The sequence below is a fragment of the Thalassophryne amazonica genome, chromosome 12, assembly GCF_902500255.1.
Source record: "Thalassophryne amazonica chromosome 12, fThaAma1.1, whole genome shotgun sequence".
Taxonomy (NCBI): domain Eukaryota; kingdom Metazoa; phylum Chordata; class Actinopteri; order Batrachoidiformes; family Batrachoididae; genus Thalassophryne; species Thalassophryne amazonica.
The window spans coordinates 61,637,504-61,657,435 of record NC_047114.1 but is presented as its reverse complement, the minus strand read 5'-3'; the positions used below and the strand labels follow the sequence as shown (position 1 = coordinate 61,657,435).

The 19,932-nt window shown below is 45.8% G+C and overlaps 1 protein-coding gene across 1 annotated transcript in view; it reads right to left on the bottom strand.

Annotated features, from left to right (window-relative positions):
• The window catches only part of LOC117521254 (receptor-type tyrosine-protein phosphatase delta-like), a 188,489-nt gene extending 169,323 nt beyond the window's left edge, over window positions 1-19,166 (bottom strand). The window contains 3 exon segments of the mRNA XM_034182585.1: window positions 17,525-17,614; window positions 17,826-18,001; window positions 19,085-19,166. Coding sequence (XP_034038476.1) covers window positions 17,525-17,614; window positions 17,826-18,001; window positions 19,085-19,166 — 348 coding nt within the window.
• Window positions 19,167-19,932: the final 766 nt, after the last annotated feature.

The following is a 19,932-nucleotide window of genomic DNA, read 5'->3' as shown; positions in this document are numbered from 1 at the left end:
TCATCATCTCCTCCAACTCCATCGCCCCTGATCTGGCCAAGGTTGCGGCGGTGAGAGATTGGCCCGCCTTTCTTCACCGCCATGCAAGGAGCTAATGTATTTCCAGACATCGTTTTCCAAAAAAAGGACGTGTTATGTGGATACGTTTTCGTCAGGCTGTGATGATGAATCCGACTGAAAGGACATAACAGGTAAGATTAAGACTTTATATTTACTCAGTGTGTGAATGGTTTTAATATTTGAAACAGTCTGAACGCTTTGCATTAGTACTGCAGCTATCACTGTTTAGCTGCTGAGCCAATTGATGTACAGCAGCGGGTTAGCACCTCCTTTTTGCAACCAGTCCATAATTTTGGGACCCCAGCCAAAGGGTACTGAAAAAATGGTACGATATAGGTGGTTTTTGGTACCCGTTCCTAAATCTGAACGTAAAAAGGCACAAAATCGAGTGCCATATTGATCTGGACCGATCGGTGGAAACGGGCTTATGGTAACTCTGTCTGGAGGAGGCAGTTCTCAAACACAAAATGACTGTGCAAGAAAGGGACAAGTGAGGAAAGCCACCAGGACAACCTAGAGGAAGATTTGGGTTTCTGTGGCTGTCACTGGAGAAATTCGCCACTCTTAGCTTCATAGTGGAGTGGCACACAGAAGGATTTTCTTTCACCAGAACAGATCAAATCTAGGTTTACATCTCAGGTGTACCTTCTGGCAAATTGTAGCTAAACTTTCAGGTTTCCTTTTTTAAGAAAATCCTCCTCTATACCAATTCATCATGAAGCTGTATAACTGGTGTCTTGGTGGCTTTACCCACTCTTCTCTTGCACAGTAATTCAGTTTTTTTTGAGAACCGTCTATTCCACATGAATTTACCATAGAGTGCCATACTGTTTATATTTCTGCATAATTGATGTAAATAAAGTCCAAGACATATTCAGTGATTTGGTGATGTACATGTATCCATCCACTGACTTGTCTTAAGAAAACCGGCAATAAAACTGACTATTTACAGGTATTATACCAAAGTGTTCCATTACATGTGCAACCCATCATCTTGGCTTTGATTTTAATTTAATTTATATCAAGTTGTCAAGATTTTCTTTGAGTTTGAGTTTAAGGAAGATAATTTTAGATTTTTTTTAATGTTGAGAAGCCTGATTTACTTTTTGTATTTGAAATGGCATAAACAAATTAATATGTGTGAAATACCAAGTGGCCCAATACTTTTTCAAGCTCTACATAACTTATAGACAGTGACATCATGCATATAACAGCATAAAGACATCTTCATGCTTCATATTGTGTCAGTTTTAATACGAAATTATGCTGCAATTATTTATGTCCCTTGATTATATTTTAGCTGGACTTTGAAGAAACCTGATTTTAATTAAACCATCAAATTTGCTGAACTATTTAATGACAAACTAGCATTTTTGGTATAATCATATTTTGGCTCTAGCTCTGTTTTTGCCTTCAGTTATTTCTGGGAAATGTCCCTCCATATTACTTCATGATATTTATTATTCATGTTCATGCCTGCTCCCAGACCACCAATAACCAGCAAAAATCTATTTAAGCATAAAAATTCAAAAAGAAAAAATAATATAGCACCTTCAACTCCACCACAGACTAAAACAGTTAAATGTGGTCTATTAAACATTAGATCTCTCTCTTCTAAGTCCCTGTTAGCAAATGATATAATAATTGATCAACATATTGATTTATTCTGCCTTACAGAAACCTGGTTACAGCAGGATGAATATGTTAGTTTAAACGAGTCAACACCCCCGAGTCACACTAACTGTCAGAACGCTCGTAGCACGGGCCGAGGCAGAGGATTAGCAGCAATCTTCCACTCCAGCTTATTAATTAATCAAAAACCCAGACAGAGTTTTAATTCATTTGAAAGCTTGACTCTTAGTCTTGTCCATCCAAATTGGAAGTCCCAAAAACCAGTTTTATTTGTTGTTATCTATCATCCACGGTCGTTACTGTGAGTTTCTCTGTGAATTTTCGGACCTTTTGTCTGACTTAGTGCTTAGCTCAGATAAGATAATTACAGTGGGCGATTTTAACATCCACACAGATGCTGAGAATGACAGCCTCAACACTGCATTTAATCTATTGTTAGACTTGATTGGCTTTGCTCAAAATGTAAATGATATCTCTGATGGACTACCCAGCAGTGGGGAATAAGTTTTCATTACAGTAGACGTCTTTCAGAAAGCGCTGTAACTAGGTTTAAGGATATGATTCCTTCTTTATGTTTTCCAATGCCATATACCAACACAGAGCAGAGTAGCTACCTAAACTCTGTGAGTGAGATAGATTATCAAATCAAATCAAATCAAATCAAATCAGTTTTATTTATATAGCGCCAAATCACAACAAACAGTTGCCCCAAGGCGCTTTATATTGTAAGGCAAGGCCATACAATAATTACGTAAAAACCCCAACGGTCAAAACGACCCCCTGTGAGCAAGGACTTGGCGACAGTGGGAAGGAAAAACTCCCTTTTAACAGGAAGAAACCTCCAGCAGAACCAGGCTCAGGGAGGGGCAGTCCTCTGCTGGGACTGGTTGGGGCTGAGGGAGAGAACCAGGAAAAAGACATGCTGTGGAGGGAGCAGAGATCAATCACTAATGATTAAATGCAGAGTGGTGCATACAGAGCAAAAAAGAAAAAAACAGTGCATCATGGGAACCCCCCATCAGTCTACGTCTATAGCAGCATAACTAAGGGATGGTTCAGGGTCACCTGATCCAGCCCTAACTATAAGCTTTAGCAAAAAGGAAAGTTTTAAGCCTAATCTTAAATAGAGAGGGTGTCTGTCTCTCTGATCTGAATTGGGAGCTGGTTCCACAGGAGAGGAGCCTGAAAGCTGAAGGCTCTGCTCCCATTCTACTCTTACAAACCCTAGGAACTACAAGTAAGTCTGCAGTCTGAGAGCGAAGCGCTCTAGTGGGGTGATATGGTACTATGAGGTCCCTAAGATAAGATGGGACCTGATTATTCAAAACCTTATAGTAAGAAGAAGAATTTTAAATTCCATTCTAGAATTAACAGAAAGCCAATGAAGAGAGGCCAATATGGGTGAGATATGCTCTCTCCTTCTAGTCCCCTCCAGTACTCTAGCTGCAGCATTTTGAATTAACTGAAGGCTTTTCAGGGAACTTTTAGGACAACCTGATAATAATGAATTACAATAGTCCAGCCTAGAGGAAATAAATGCATGAATTAGTTTTTCAGCATCACTCTGAGACAAGACCTTTCTAATTTTAGAGATATTGCGTAAATGCAAAAAAGCAGTCCTACATATTTTTTTAATATGCGCATTGAATGACATATCCTGATCAAAAATTACTCCAAGATTTCTCACAGTATTACTAGAGGTCAGGGTAATGCCATCCAGAGTAATGATTTGGTTAGACACCATGTTTCTAAGATTTGTGGGGCCAAGTACAATAACTTCAGTTTTATCTGAGTTTAAAAGCAGGAAATTAGAGGTCATCCATGTCTTTATGTCTGTAAGACAATCCTGCAGTTTAGCTAATTGGTGTGTGTCCTCTGGCTTCATGGATAATAAAGCTGGGTATCATCTGCGTAACAATGAAAATTTAAGCAATGCCGTCTAATAATACTGCCTAAGGGAAGCATGTATAAAGTGAATAAAATTGGTCCTAGCACAGAACCTTGTGGAACTCCATAATTAACCTTAGTCTGTGAAGAAGATTCCCCATTTACATGAACAAATTGTAATCTATTAGATAAATATGATTCAAACCACCACAGCGCAGTGCCTTTAATACCTATGGCATGCTCTAATCTCTGTAATAAAATTTTATGGTCAACAGTATCAAAAGCAGCACTGAGGTCTAACAGAACAAGCACAGAGATGAGTCCACTGTCTGAGGCCATAAGAAGATCATTTGTAACCTTCACTAATGCTGTTTCTGTACTATGCTGAATTCTAAAACCTGACTGAAACTCTTCAAATAGACCATTTCTCTGCAGATGATCAGTTAGCTGTTTTACAACTACCCTTTCAAGAATTTTTGAGAGAAAAGGAAGGTTGGAGATTGGCCTATAATTAGCTAAGATAGCTGGGTCAAGTGATGGCTTTTTAAGTAATGGTTTAATTACTGCCACCTTAAAAGCCTGTGGTACATAGCCAACTAATAAAGATAGATTGATCATATTTAAGATCGAAGCATTAAATAATGGTAGGGCTTCCTTGAGCCTGGTAGGAATAGGGTCTAATAGACATGTTGAAGGTTTGGAGGAAGTAACTAATGAAAATAACTCAGACAGAACAATCAGAGAGAAAGAGTCTAACCAAATACCGGCATCACTGAAAGCAGCCAAAGATAACGATACGTCTTTGGGATGGTTATGAGTAATTTTTTCTCTAATAGTTAAAATTTTATTAGCAAAGAAAGTCATGAAGTCATTACTAGTTAAAGTTAAAGTAATACTCGGCTCAATAGAGCTCTGACTCTTTGTCAGCCTGGCTACAGTGCTGAAAAGAAACCTGGGGTTGTTCTTATTTTCTTCAATTAGTGATGAGTAGTAAGATGTCCTAGCTTTACAGAGGGCTTTTTTTATAGAGCAACAGACTCTTTTTCCAGGCTAAGTGAAGATCTTCTAAATTAGTGAGATGCCATTTCCTCTCCAACTTATGGGTTATCTGCTTTAAGCTGCGAGTTTGTGAGTTATACCACGGAGTCAGGCACTTCTGATTTAAAGCTCTCTTTTTCAGAGGAGCTACAGCATCCAAAGTTGTCTTCAATGAGGATGTAAAACTATTGACGAGATACTCTATCTCACTTACAGAGTTTAGGTAGCTACTCTGCACTGTGTTGGTATATGGCATTAGAGAACATAAAGAAGGAATCATATCCTTAAACCTAGTTACAGCGCTTTCTGAAAGACTTCTAGTGTAATAAACGTATTCCCCACTGCTGGGTAGTCCATCAGAGTAAATGTAAATGTTATTAAGAAATGATCAGACAGAAGGGAGTTTTCAGGGAATACTGTTAAGTCTTCAATTTCCATACCGTAAGTCAGAACAAGATCTAAGATATGATTAAAGTGGTGGGTGGACTCATTTACATTTTGAGCAAAGCCAATTGAGTCTAATAATAGATTAAATGCAGTGTTGAGGCTGTCATTCTCAGCATCTGTGTGGATGTTAAAATCGCCCACTATAATTATCTTATCTGAGCTAAGCACTAAGTCAGACAAAAGGTCTGAAAATTCACAGAGAAACTCACAGTAACGACCAGGTGGACGATAGATAATAACAAATAAAACTGTTTTTTGGGACTTCCAATTTGGATGGACAAGACTAAGAGTCAAGCTTTCAAATGAATTAAAGCTCTGTGTTGTGTGGGCCGCCAGAAGAGGAGGTACTGCTGGCCCACCACCAGAGGGCGCCCTGCCTGGAGTGCGGGCTCCAGGCACCAGAGGGCGCAGCCGCCTCACAGGAGCAGCTAGGGTGACAGCTGTCACGCATCACCTGCAACAGCTGTTACCAATCAGCAGGGGTACATCAGCAGGACGACGTCTCCACCTCTTTGCCGAGATATCGTTCTACCTGGAAGGTAAATTCTCAGCTGACTGCTTGACAGTAACCTTTTGTGACTTTTGTGAGTGATAACAGACCTTTTTTCCAACGAGAGGTGGAGGTAGCTTTCCTGCCGTGTGGATTACTGGGTGCAAACGCGCCCACCTTTAATTGTGTTTTTGTTCCTCGCCAGCAGTACCAGGTCCGACACGCGGAGGCAGTGGCCACCTGGGAGTTCGGGACTTGGCGGCTCCAGTATTCCCGGGTCTGGTGGCGGAGGAAATCGTGTGGTTCCGGTTTCTGCTTTGGACAGGTGTCTCCTATCTTCGAGCCTGCCCACACGACACCTTTGTGGATTGATTCTGATCTATTGTTGTAATCTGTTGTATTTTTGTGCACATTCACAACAGTAAAGTGTTGTTATTTGACCTACTCCATTGTCCGTTCCTTTGTGCCCCCTGTTGTGGGTCCGTGTACCGACACTTTCCCAACAGGATATCTCGGCCAGCGTCATGGATCCCGAGGGGCGTCAACCGGCTGTTGAACGGCCAATGGAAGAACAGGGCGCACAGGCGTCCGCAGGAGGAATGATCGGTGAGTTGCAGCGGATCCTCACCGCTTTCACGGCTCGGTTGGATTTAATGACCGAGCAGAACGTCCTCCTTAACCGCAGGGTGGAGGCTCGCCGCGCAGGTGGAAGCGCGCCCTCAGGGCGCTGCTGCGGCTCTCCCTCCTGTCGATCCTGTGCGTAACAGTGACGTTCCACAGGTCATTCAACGACCCCTCCCACCTTCCCCGGAAGCATACATAAGCCCTCCAGAGCCGTACGGGGGTTGTGTGGAGACGTGCGCGGACTTTCTTATGCAGTGTTCGCTCGTCTTCGCACAACGTCCCGTCATGTACCGACTGATGCTAGTAAGATAGCTTATGTCATTAATCTGCTTCGCGGCAAGGCACGCGCTTGGGCTACAGCGCTTTGGGAGCAAAATTCACGGCTCCTTCTGATATATGATGGGTTTGTGAGGGAGTTCAGAACAGTGTTCGATCACCCAAATAGAGGAGAGACCGCTTCAGCCGTGCTGTTGTCAATGAGACAGGGGCGCCGGAGCGCAGCTGTTTTGCAGTCGACTTCCGCATCGCGGCTTCGAGGTCTGGCTGGAATAACACTGCCCTCCACGCCGCCTTCGTAAACGGACTGTCGTTGGTCCTGAAGGAGCTCCTGGTGGCCAAGGACGAACCGCGGGATTTAGACGGGCTTATTGATCTCGTTATACGATTAGACAATCGGTTAGAGGAACGCTGTCGGGAGCGAGGCGAAGGACGTGACCGGATACGCGCCGCCCCTCTCCCTTCCGGGTTCGAAAAGGGGCCGCCCTCCCCACGCTCCACAGCCGCAGCGCTTTGTGGGGCAACAGCTCCCCCTGGTGACGTTGTTAGGGAAACGCACAGGGCCAAAATGGGGAGGCTGATCCGTGGAGAGTGTTTTCTCTGCAGCTCAGAGCACACACAGAGAGACTGCCCCAAACGGCCAAAACGTCAACACTCACCCTTAGAGACTGGGCTAAGGGGGTCAAGACATTCAAGTGAGACACACACAAATTGCCACACGACTCCCAGTCACAATCCTGAGCGGGGATTTAACCCTTCAAGCCCGAGCACTGGTGGACACGGGGTCAGAAGGGAATCTGCTAGACAGCAGATGGGCAAAGGAGGTAGGGCTCCCTCTGGTGGCACTTCCTTCGCCATTGCAGGTGCGGGCACTAGATGGCACCCTCCTCCCTTTACTCACACACAAGACACAACCAGTAACTCTGGTGGTGTCTGGAAACCACCGGGAGGAGATTGAGTTTTTGTAACTTCTTCTACCTCCCGCGTGATTTTGGGCATCCCATGGATGTTAAAGCACAATCCCCGGATCGATTGGCCGTCTGGGGTGGTGGTTCAGTGGAGCGAAACCTGCCATTGGGTGTGTTTAGGATCCTCGGTTCCTCCCGGTTCCCAGGCTAAGGAGGAGGTCAAAGTCCCTCCCAATCTGACGGCAGTGCCGGTTGAGTACCACGATCTTGCTGATGTCTTCAGCAAGGATCTGGCACTCACCCTTCCCCCGCACCGTCCGTACGATTGTGCCATTGATTTGGTTCCAGGCGCTGAGTTCCCGTCCAGCAGGCTGTAAACCTCTCACGACCTGAGCGCGAATCAATGGAGACCTACATCCGGGACTCATTAGCTGCCGGGCTGATCCGGAACTCCACCTCCCGATGGGGGCAGGTTTCTGTTTTGTGGGCAAGAAAGATGGCGGACTTCGTCCATGTATTGATTACAGGGGGCTGAATGAGATTACGGTTCGCAACCGATACCCGTTGCCATTATTAGATTCCGTGTTCACCCCCCTGCATGGAGCCAAAATCTTTACTAAGCTGGATCTTAGAAATGCGTATCACCTGGTTCGGATCCGGAAGGGAGACGAATGGAAGACGGCATTCAACACTCCATTAGGTCACTTTGAGTACCTGGTCATGCCGTTCGACCTCACAAACGCCCCCCGCGACGTTCCAAGCATTGGTTAATGATGTCTTGCGGGATTTCCTGCACCGACCGATTCGTCTTCGTATATCTGGACGATATACTCATCTTTTCTCCGGATCCTGAGACTCATGTCCGGCATGTACGTCAGGTCCTGCAGCGGTTGTTGGAGAACCGGCTGTTTGTGAAGGGCGAGAAGTGTGAGTTTCACCGCACATCTTTGTCCTTCCTGGGGTTTATCATCTCCCCCAACTCCGTCGCTCCTGATCCGGCCAAGGTTGCGGCGGTGAGAGACTGGCCCCAACCCACTAGCCGTAGGAAGCTGCAACAGTTCCTCGGCTTTGCAAATTTCTACAGGAGGTTCATTAAGGGATACAGTCAGGTAGTTAGCCCCCTGACAGCCCTGACCTCACCAAAAGTCCCCTTCACCTGGTCGGATCGTTGCGATGCCGCGTTCAAGGAGTTGAAACGGCGCTTCTCGTCTGCACCGTTCTGGTGCAGCCCGATCCTAGTCGCCGTTAGTGGTTGAAGTGGACGCCTCGGACCTCAGGATAGGAGCCGTGCTTCCCAGAGCGGGAAGACCGATAAGGTCCTTCACCCGTGTGCCTATTTTCCCGCAGGTTGACCCGGGTCCGACGGAACTATGACGTCGGCAATCGAGAACTCCTTGCGGTGAAAGAGGCTCTTGAAGAGTGGAGACATCTGTGGAGAGAACGTCCGTTGCCATTCACGGTTTTTCACTGGACTACCGGAACCTGGAGTATATCAGGACCGCCAAGCGGCTGAACCCCAGGCAAAGCCCGCTGGTCACTGTTCTTCGGCCGTTTGACTTCGGATCACCTACCGTCCGGGACCAAGAACCAGAGATCGGATGCCTTGGTCCCGGGTACATGAAAGATGAAGTCAAAGCGGAGTTGTCGGATCCACCGGAACCCATCATCCCGGAGTCCACTATCGTGGCCACCCTCACCTGGGACTAGAGAGAACCGTCCGGGAGGCCCTGGCCACGAAGCCCGGACCCCGGAAATCTGGGCCCAAAGAACAAACTATACGTCCCACCAGAAGCTAGGGCTGCAGTCCTGGACTTCTGTCACGGCTCCAAGCTCTCCTGTCATCCAGGGGTGCGAAGAACCGTGGCAGTTGTCCGGCAGCGCTTCTGGTGGGCATCCCTAGAGGGCCGACGTCCGGGATTATTATCCAGGCCTGCACCACCTGCGCCAGGGGCAAGGCTGACCATCGCCGGGGCATCAGGTTTACTCCAGCCGCTGCCCGTGCCTCATCGCCCCTGGTCCCACATCGGCCTGGATTTTGTCACGGGCCTCCCGCCGTCCCAGGGTACTACACCACCATCCTCACAATAGTGGACCGATTCTCCAAGGCGGCCCACTTCGTGGCCCTCCCGAAGCTCCCAACAGCCCAGGAGACAGCGGACCTCCTGGTCCACCACGTCGTCCGGCTGCATGGGATTCCAACAGACATCGTCTCCGATCGCGGTCCCCAGTTCTCCTCGCAAGTCTGGAGAGCTTCTTGCCGGGAACTGGGGGCCACGGTGAGTCTCTCGTCCGGGTACCACCCTCAGACCAACGGGCAAGCAGAACGGGTAAACCAGGAGGTGGAGGCAGGGCCTTGCGCTGCGTGACTGCCGCACACCCGGCGGCCTGGAGTACCCATTTGGCCTGGATCGAGTATGCCCATAACAGCCAGGTGTCTTCAGCCACCGGCCTCTCCCCTTTTGAGGTATGTCTGGGTATCAGCCCCCGTTGTTTCCGGTGGTTGAGGGAGAGGTCGGTGTGCCCTCGGTCCAGGCCCACCTGCGGAAGTGCCGTCGGGTGTGGCGTGCCGCCCGTTCTGCTTTGCTAAAGGCCCAGACGAGGGCAAAAGCCCATGCAGACCGTCGGCGGAGCCCGGCCCCTGCGTATCGGCCTGGGCAGGAGGTGTGGTTATCCACAAAGGACATCCCCCTCCAAGTGGACTCCCCCAAGTTACAGGACCGTTACATCGGCCCATTCAAGATCCTGAAGGTCATCAGTCCAGCCGCAGTGAGGCTTCGGCTGCCGGCCTCACTGCGGATCCATCCTGTGTTTCATGTGTCCCGGATTAAACCTCATCACTCCTCACCCCTCTGTATTCCGGGTCCGGCGCCGCTACTCCTGCCCGGATCATCGATGGCGAGCCGGCTTGGACTGTACGCCGGCTTTTGGATGTCCGTAGGATGGGCCGGGGCTTCCAGTATTTGGTGGACTGGGAGGGGTACGGCCCCCGAAGAACGCTCCTGGGTGAAGAGGAGCTTCATCCTGGACCCGGGCCTCCTGGCCGATTTCTACCGCCGCCACCCGGACAAGCCTGGTCGGGCGCCAGGAGGGCCCGTTGAGGGGGGGGTCCTGTTGTGTGGGCCGCCAGAAGAGGAGGTACTGCTGGCCCACCACCAGAGGGGGCGCCCTGCCTGGAGTGCAGGCTCCAGGCACCAGAGGGCGCAGCCCCCGCCTCACAGGAGCAGCTAGGGTGACAGCTGTCACGCATCACCTGCAACAGCTGTACCAATCAGCAGGGGTACATCAGCAGGACGACGTCTCCACCTCTTTGCCGAGATATCGTTCTACCTGGAAGGTAATATTCTCAGCTGACTGCTTGACAGTAACCTTTTGGTGACTTTTGTGAGTGATAACAGACCTTTTTTTCCAACGAGAGGTGGAGGTAGCTTTCCATGCCGTGTGGATTACTGGGTGCAAACGTGCCCACCTTTAATTGTGTTTTTGTTCCTCCGCCAGCAGTACCAGGTCCGACACGCGGAGGCAGTGGCAGCCTGGGAGTTCGGGACTTGGCGGCTCCAGTATTCCCGGGGTCTGGTGGCGGAGGAAATCGTGTGGTTCCGGTTCTGCTTTGGACAGGGTCTCCTATCTTCGAGCCTGCCCAACATGACACCTTTGTGGATTGATTCTGATCTATTGTTGTAATCTGTTTATTTGTTGTGCACATTCACAACAGTAAAGTGTTGTTATTGACCTACTCCATTGTCCGTTCCTTTGCGCTCCCTGTTGTGGGTCCGTGTACCGACACTTTCTCCCAACACTCTGTCTGGGTTTTTTGATTAATTAATAAGCTGGAATGGAAGATTGCTGCTAATCCCCCGCCTCGGCCCGTGCTACGAGCGTTCTGGCAGTTAGTGTGACTCGGGGGGTGTTGACTCATTTTAAACTAACATAATCATCCTGCTGTAACCAGGTTTTCTGTAAGGCAGAATAAATCAATAGGTTGATCCATTATTATATCATTTACTAACAGGGACTTAGAAGAGAGAGACCTAATGTTTAATAGACACATTTAACTGTTTTAGTCTGTGGTGCAGTTGAAGTGCTATATTATTTTTTCTTTTTGAATTTTATGCTTAAATAGATTTTTGCTGGTTATTGGTGGTCTGGGAGCAGGCACCGTCTCTACGGGGATGGGGTAATGAGGGGATGGCAGTTGGAGAGAAGCTGCAGAGAGGTGTGTAAGACTACAACTCTGTTTCCTGGTCCCAACCCTGGATAGTCATGGTTTGGAGGATTTAAGAAAATTGGCCAGATTTCTAGAAATGAGAGCTGCTCCATCCAAAGTGGGATGGATGCCGTCTCTCCTAACAAGACCAGGTTTTCCCCAGAAGCTTTGCCAATTATCTATGAAGCCCACCACATTTTTTGGACACCACTCAGACAGCCAGCAATTCAGGAGAACATGCGGCTAAACATGTCACTCCCGGTCCGATTGGGGAGGGGCCCAGAGAAAACTACAGAGTCCGACGTTGTTTTTGCAAAGTTACACACCGAGTCAATGTTAATTTTAGTGACCTCCGATTGGCGTAACCGGGTGTCATACTGCCGACGTGAATTAAAATCTTACCAAATTTACGCTTAGCCTTAGCCAGCAGTTTCAAATTCCTTCAATGTCGCCTGCTCTGGCCCCCGGAAGACAATTGACTATGGTTGCTGGTGTCGCTAACTTCACATTTCTCAAAACAGTCACCAATAACCAGAGTTTGATCCTCGGCGGGTGTGTTGTCGAGTGGGGAAAAACAGTTAGAAATGTGAACGGGTTGGCGGTGTACACAGGGCTCTGTTTAGGGCTACGCTTCCTCCTCACAGTCACCCAGTCGGCCTGCTTTTCCCGGCTGTTCAGGATCTGCCAGAGGGAAACTAACGGCGGCTAAGCTACCTTGGTCCGCACCGACTACAGGGGCCTGGCTAGCTGTAGAAATTTTCCACAGTGCGGAGGCCGAGTCTCCAATTCACCCAGCCTGGCCTCCCAAGCTACGAATAAGCTACATTTATTACAAGTACCATTACTGCTAAAGGAGGCGAGGAATAACTAAACATTTCACACCCAGAGCAGAAAAAGTGCAGGAGAGGACAGGAGAAGCCACCATGCTAAATTTGGCTAAGAGCTAGTAGCTGCGCTAAGCTAGCGGATTCCTAAAAACACACAAAGTGAATAATGTTGTAATAATTTAGAGGTGATTCAGCAGAGAGAGTGCTTTAGTTAAGGCACATGAAGATTACACTGTGAAACAAATCATTATCTCGTTAACTAGATCAATCTAACTGCGCAGATAAAACAGCTAAACAGATACAGCCAAAACCACCGCTGTGCTCCGGAACAGGAAGTGATACAATACCGCAGTGAGAGCCAACCTCAACTCTCGTCAATAGTTTTATATCCGCTTTGAGGACAACTTTGGATGCTGTAGCTCCTCTGAAAAAGAGAACCTTAATCAGAAGTGCCTGACTCCGTGGTATAACTCACAACTCGCAGCTTAAAGCAGATAACCCGTAAGTGGACAGGAAATGGCGTCTCACTAATTTAGAAGATCTTCACTTAGCCTGGAAAAAGAGTCTGTTGCTCTATAAAAAAGCCCTCCGTAAAGCTAGGACATCTTACTACTCATCACTAATTGAAGAAATAAGAACAACCCCAGGTTTCTTTTCAGCACTGTAGCCAGGCTGACAAAGAGTCAGAGCTCTATTGAGCCGAGTATTCCTTTAACTTTAACTAGTAATGACTTCATGACTTTCTTTGCTAATAAAATTTTAACTATTAGAGAAAAAATTACTCATAACCATCCCAAAGACATATCGTTCTCTTTGGCTGCTTTCAGTGATGCCGGTATTTGGTTAGACTCTTTCTCTCCGATTGTTCTGTCTGAGTTATTTTCTTTTAGTTACTTCCTCCAAACCATCAACATGTCTATTAGACCCCATTCCTACCAGGCTGCTCAAGGAAGCCCTACCATTAATTAATGCTTCAGTCTTAAATATGATCAATCTATCTTTATTAGTTGGCTATGTACCACAGGCTTTTAAGGTGGCAGTAATTAAACCATTACTTAAAAAGCCATCACTTGACCCAGCTATCGTAGCTAATTATAGGCCAATCTCCAACCTTCCCTTCTCTCAAAAATTCTTGAAAGGGTAGTTGTAAAACAGCTAACTGATCATCTGCAGAGGAATGGTCTATTTGAAGAGTTTCAGTCAGGGTTTAGAATTCATCATAGTACAGAAACAGCATTAGTGAAGGTTACAAATGATCTTCTTATGGCCTCAGGACAGTGACTAATTTCTGTGCTTGTTCTGTTAGACCTCAGTGCTGCTTTTGATACTGTTGACCATAAAATTTTATACAGAGATTAGAGCATGCTATAGGTTAGGGTGGGCAACCTGTTCCAGAAAGAGCCAAGAGGGTGCAGGTTTTGTTTGCAGCCACTGACTCCACCAGGTGATTTCACTGATTAACTGATTCCATCTGCTCAAAGTGATATTAATCAATAAAATCACCTGGTGGAGTCAGTGGCTGCAAAGAAAACCTGCACCCTCTTGGCTCTTTCTGGAACAGGTTGCCCACACCTGCTATAGGTATTAAAGGCACTGCGCTGCAGTGGTTTGAATCATATTTATCTAATAGATTACAATTTGTTCATGTAAATGGGGAATCTTCTTCACAGACTAAGGTTAATTATGGAGTTCCACAAGGTTCTGTGCTAGGACCAATTTTATTCACTTTATACATGCTTCCCTTAGGCAGTATTATTAGACAGCATTGCTTAAATTTTCATTGTTACGCAGATGATACCCAGCTTTAACTATCCATGAAGCCAGAGGACACACACCATTTAGCTAAACTGCAGGATTGTCTTACAGACATAAAGACATGGATGACCTCTAATTTCCTGCTTTTAAACTCAGATAAAACTGAAGTTATTGTACTTGGCCACACAAATCTTAGAAACATGGTGTCTAACCAGATCCTTACTTTGGATGGCATTACCCTGACCTCTAGTAATACTGTGAGAAATCTTGGAGTCATTTTGATCAAGATATGTCATTCAATGCGCATATTAAACAAATATGTAGGACTGCTTTTTTGCATTTGCGCAATATCTCTAAATTAGAAAGGTCTTGTCTCAGAGTGATGCTGAAAAACTAATTCATGCATTTATTTCCTCTAGGCTGGACTATTGTAATTCATTATTATCAGGTTGTCCTAAAAGTTCCCTGAAAAGCCTTCAGTTAATTCAAAATGCTGCAGCTAGAGTACTGACAGGGACTAGAAGGAGAGAGCATATTTCACCGATATTGGCTTCTCTCATTGGCTTCCTGTTAATTCTAGAATAGAATTTAAAATTCTTCTTCTTACTTATAAGGTTTTGAATAATCAGGTCCCATCTTATCTTAGGGACCTCATAGTACCATATCACCCCAATAGAGCGCTTGCTCTCAGACTGCAGGCTTACTTGTAGTTCCTAGGGTTTTTAAGAGTAGAATGGGAGGCAGAGCCTTCAGCTTTCAAGCTCCTCTCCTGTGTAACCAGCTCCCAATTCGGATCAGGGAGACAGACACCCTCTCTACTTTTAAGACTAGGCTTAAAACGTTCCTTTTTGCTAAAGCTTATAGTTAGGGCTGAATCAGGTGACCCTGAACCATCCTTTAGTTATGCTGCTATAGACTTAGACTGCTGGGGGGTTCCCATGATGCACTGAGTGTTTCTTTCTCTTTTGCTCTGTATGCACCACTCTGCATTTAATCATTAGTGATTGATATCTGCTCCCCTCCACAGCATGTCTTTTTCCTGATTCTCTCCTCAGCCCCAACCAGTCCCAGCAGAAGACTGCCCCTCCTGAGCCTGGTTCTGCTGGAGGTTTCTTCCTGTTAAAGGGAGTTTTTCCTTCCCACTGTCGCCAAGTGCTTGCTCACAGGGGGTCGTTTTGACCGTTAGGGTTTTCCGTAATTATTGTATGGCTTTGCCTTGCAATATAAAGCGCCTTGGGGCAACTGTTTGTTGTGATTTTGTTGTGGCTGGGGTGCCTGGCTGGCTTTTGGTTTCTGTCCTCTGTTTCTGTCTTTTGTTTTTCCTTCCAGGTGGCATGCATTCAGAACTGAGTGGCTGTGTGGCTGAGTTATTAGGACCTCACCCTGAGCACCTGAGGCTGGTCATGTGCAGCTCGTCAGGACTCACAGCTGTGGTGCATCTATATGGATTGGGGCATGGTTGCATTTAAGTCTGGAGTACACAGTGTGTATTTGCCAGAGACTCGACCTTGTGACCAGACGGGTGAGATTGACGTCTAGAGAACCATCTCATCATCATAGATGCAGAGACCATACCAGGTTTGATGCCATGGTCTGTGAAAGAGGAGGGGGTGAGGTCTCACGCTCGTCAGCACACTTCCTGAGGTACGTTAGGTTTTGTGACTAACATGACAGGCATTTACAGTCAGTAAATGTGGTGTCCCTCACACCTTATTATATTGAGCTGTTATGTTAGTCGTTTAATCAGCTTCCACTGCAGTGGAGAATGGAACTGGGTGTTCCATGCCTGCAGGGTGGGAAGCTGATTGGTGATTAAGCCAGGAAGTGTTTGCTGTTTATGTACACCTTTGAGTGGTCTCTCTGTGTGTGGACTCACATGATGGTTTCTTCCTTCACAGACTCGGTTGGTCGTGGCCACCTGGGGGTGTCCGGCGGGGTCCTTGGGTCCGAACTGTTCTGGCTCCGGACCGTTTGTGCTGCTGGGAGCGCACCGTTCTTCCACCTCGCCAGACCGCGCACTTATTTGTTATTTAGCACTCACTGTTATGTCATTAAATTCTGTTATCCTTTGAACCGTGCTCTGCTTATTCTATACTGGGTCCTAATGTCAAACGCTGGTCGGTTCTCCGCCCGCGTCCGACACATAACAGATTTGGCACTATATAAATAAAATTGATTTGATTTGATTTGATTTATTCTGAAATTCTTTTTCCTGTATTCGTTTAACCCTCTGGGTTCTGAAGGCATTTTTTGGACAGTTCACTTGCCTGGCATAAATGTTTTATTATTGCTGTTAACAGCTCTCCCTGCATCCCACAATCAAGTTTTATGTCTCTTTTCTTTCAGGACAACCTCTGCTTTCATAATATATATGCTTTTGTTGTGTTTTATAAGTGTAATAAAGGTTTACAATCAAAAATAAGGAAGGAAAAAGTAAAGCGGAAAATAATTTTCCACACATTTATTCAAAACACACAGCAAACTATAATAAACAACTGTTTTGACACTTTCTAAAGGTAATTTGAGGTCTTGTGTGAAAGACTGTACAACAAAAAGGTTCAAACAATAAACACAAATGCACATTTTGAACAATATATACAAAATGCTCTATGCGTTTTTTGTCTTCATGGTAAAAGCAACAGAGTTATCCAGTAACATTCACATGCAAACTAGTGGAGCAATCCTTATAGTTACACACTCTTTGTTTGAGCACGTGAGATTGTCATCAGAGGCTCTCCGTCTGCTCCGTCTGCTTTCAGTGATCGTTGTGCGCAGTGGTGCAGGGCGCATTTGGAGCCCAATAGTATGTACTCATTGGAGCACCCAGGGGGCTATTCAAACGGGCCAACTAGTAACATATCACTCCTGAAAATGATCTTTGGCTTTTCACGTGAGGTGAATCTGCCCTACGACTGGATTTTGGAAAACCATGTGACGGTGAACCAATTCCGATTGGACACTCACATTGCGCACGTCATCACACAGCTTCTATGAGGAGTACAAAGATGGCCCATGGCTGGCTCAACAGTCTGCGGAGTTAACTTTTCAGCAAAAAAAAAAGTAAGTTTCTATCTCATATCATTAAAAAGTTATTTATAATTTAGTAAAGCTTGGTCTTAGCCGTCGTATACGACGGCATCGGCCCCAGAGGGTTAACTTGTTTAATTGTTCCGTGTCCTTTTTAGCTGTTTTTTTGTTGTTGTTGTTTTTGTGCAAAACTGAATAAATCCCTGACATATTTGGAACATACACAAGGCGTAAGTGATCTTTCACCTCTGCTGAGGACACATGATGGATGCTCATCACTCACACCTGAACAAGAGGATGGAACCTGTGGAGAATTTCTGACTTCACTGACATAAATTTGCCTCAGTACCACTGCTGCCATCCCCAGTGAGGCTGGATTTTCAGCTTTAGCTGCCACCAAATCACACTCAGCGACAGACTGGATGTTAGAAACACACCGCTGGTGTCAGACGCACACATAACACAGAACACCACATTATCTTGTTAACCACGCTTCACACTGATGGTGGATTTTCCTTTATCTGAGGATCCTATGTTACTGTATGCTTGTGTTTTACATTAATATGGGATTATTAGCTGTGCAATCGCCCCCACCACTAATCGAAATTATTTGAATTGTTGTTTCAATGTATATCTGATGTTGTGTTTACATTTTGAACACTGTGCACTGTGACAACCACCTCGATACGCTGGGAGTTGACCTTCTTGCCCTTCTTGTTCCAGTAGACGACAGGCTTGGGATTGCCGACAGCCTGGCACACAAATGATGCCACGCCCCCTGACACTCCGATCTGGTCCGTGGGAATCTTGGTGAACTTGGGAGGACCTGATGGACAGAGAAAAAACAGACACACACAAATAAAGAAAAGTCCAATATAGAAAGACTAGCATGACAATGGGCACATCGACATCACAGATGCCTTCCTGAGCACGACCCATTTCACACCATCACTGCCCGGCCTGAGCGACTTGTGCTCTAACATGTGCTTGCTTCCTGGGTATCATCTGGAGGACACGCTGAAGGACTTCCTGTGGGTCATAAATAAAAGATGGGGTCGAGCTTCAGAGGAAAGTGTCTCTCTCTTTCTCTCTTTCTGTCTCTAGCATAGACGCGCATTTGTTTTAGACAATGTTATTTGTACAAATAATTAAATCTTATATATCAGAATGCATGTGACATCCTGAAATTTATACAGATCTGATATTTTGTTGATCCTGTATAGTTCAGTGCTATAAATATGACACTCAGCTTTATTTGCAAATAAGTGCAAATAATGTCTCTCATAAGAAATTTAGAGGATTGTCATTGTCCTACTTCTCAATACTCTACAAGGATGATGTTATTGGCCCAGCAAGACACAGATGTCAGTATGATCAGTTAGTGCTGTTACTAGATAGTGATCAAGCTAAAAATCCACATTGTCCTTTGACTTACATGTTAGACAGATGACTAAGAATGCATATTTCCACCTGTGGAATATTGTGAAGGTTCATCTTATTCTCTCCATAGTTAATGCAGAGATGTTAGATTAGATTAGACAGAATTGTATTAATCCCTTGGGAAGACTCCCTCAAGGAAATTGAGGTTCCAGCAGTATTGTATAGCAGCACACACGGTTAGAAGTGCACAGAGCATCAAAAGTAAAAGTAAAAAACAATTTGTAAATGTAAATATAAATATTCAAATATAAATACCAGACATTCTGATTACTACTGGTTTACTGGCTACTATTGTTCCTCTCCTTCCCATCCCCTGTCTTCCTGTTACTCTTCCTCCCACCGAGTGAGGAGTTGTACAGTCTGATGGCCTGAGGGACAAAGGAGTTTTTCAGTCTGTTGGTCCTGCACTTGGGAAGCAGCAGTCTGTGGCTGAAGAGGCTCCTCTGGTTGCTGATGACGGTGTGCAGACGGTGACTGACAACGTCCATAATGTCCAGCAGTTTGTCCAGTGTTATCTTCTCCGCCACGATCACCAGAGAGTCCAGCTTCATGCCAACCACAGAGCCAGCTCACCTGATTACTGGATGTGTCCTTCTTGGATGTGCTGCCCCCTCAGCACACCACAGTGTAAAAGAGGACGCTGACTACTACAGACTGGTAGAACATCCACAAGCTTTCTGCAGATGTTAAACCACCGTAGCCTCCTCAGAAACTACAGCCTGCTCTGTCCCTTTCTGTACAGTTGGTTTCTTGTGGGTTGTCCAGTCCAGTTTAGTTATCTCCAGTTATGGATAATATCTTAACAGCAGGTGCATGAGTGGCACAGAGTGGTGTGGGGTGTGTCCAAATTTTTAGTTATTATTGAGATGGTCGATAAACAGCACAAACCCAAACCCTGGGTGCAAGGAGGTTGGATTTATCATGTTCATCAGGCCAAACATAACGTCAAATACTGAGAGTGGCACCTGTCATTCCCTTTAAATCTGAGTCTGCTGTATGGATAACCCTGTGTTATTGAGAAAGCAGATGCAAGTGAAAGATTTCTGGTGAAATAATGCATTAGCGTCAGCGTGTCACAGCACACCAGTGGACGGTGGACACCAAAGATCCCCGAAGTGAAGCAGTAAGTTGTAATTGTGTATTTTTTTCACTTTTTGGGTATTTTGTCATTTTTATTGTGACGGCATATAATACTGGGTGTTTTCTCTTTATCCTGGGTGGAAAATAGGAGCCCAGTTCATGCTTTTGTTTCCTCTAAAAATTGATTACTATAATATGTTATTTTTCTGGCACATACTAGCATTAGAAGTCTTCAGC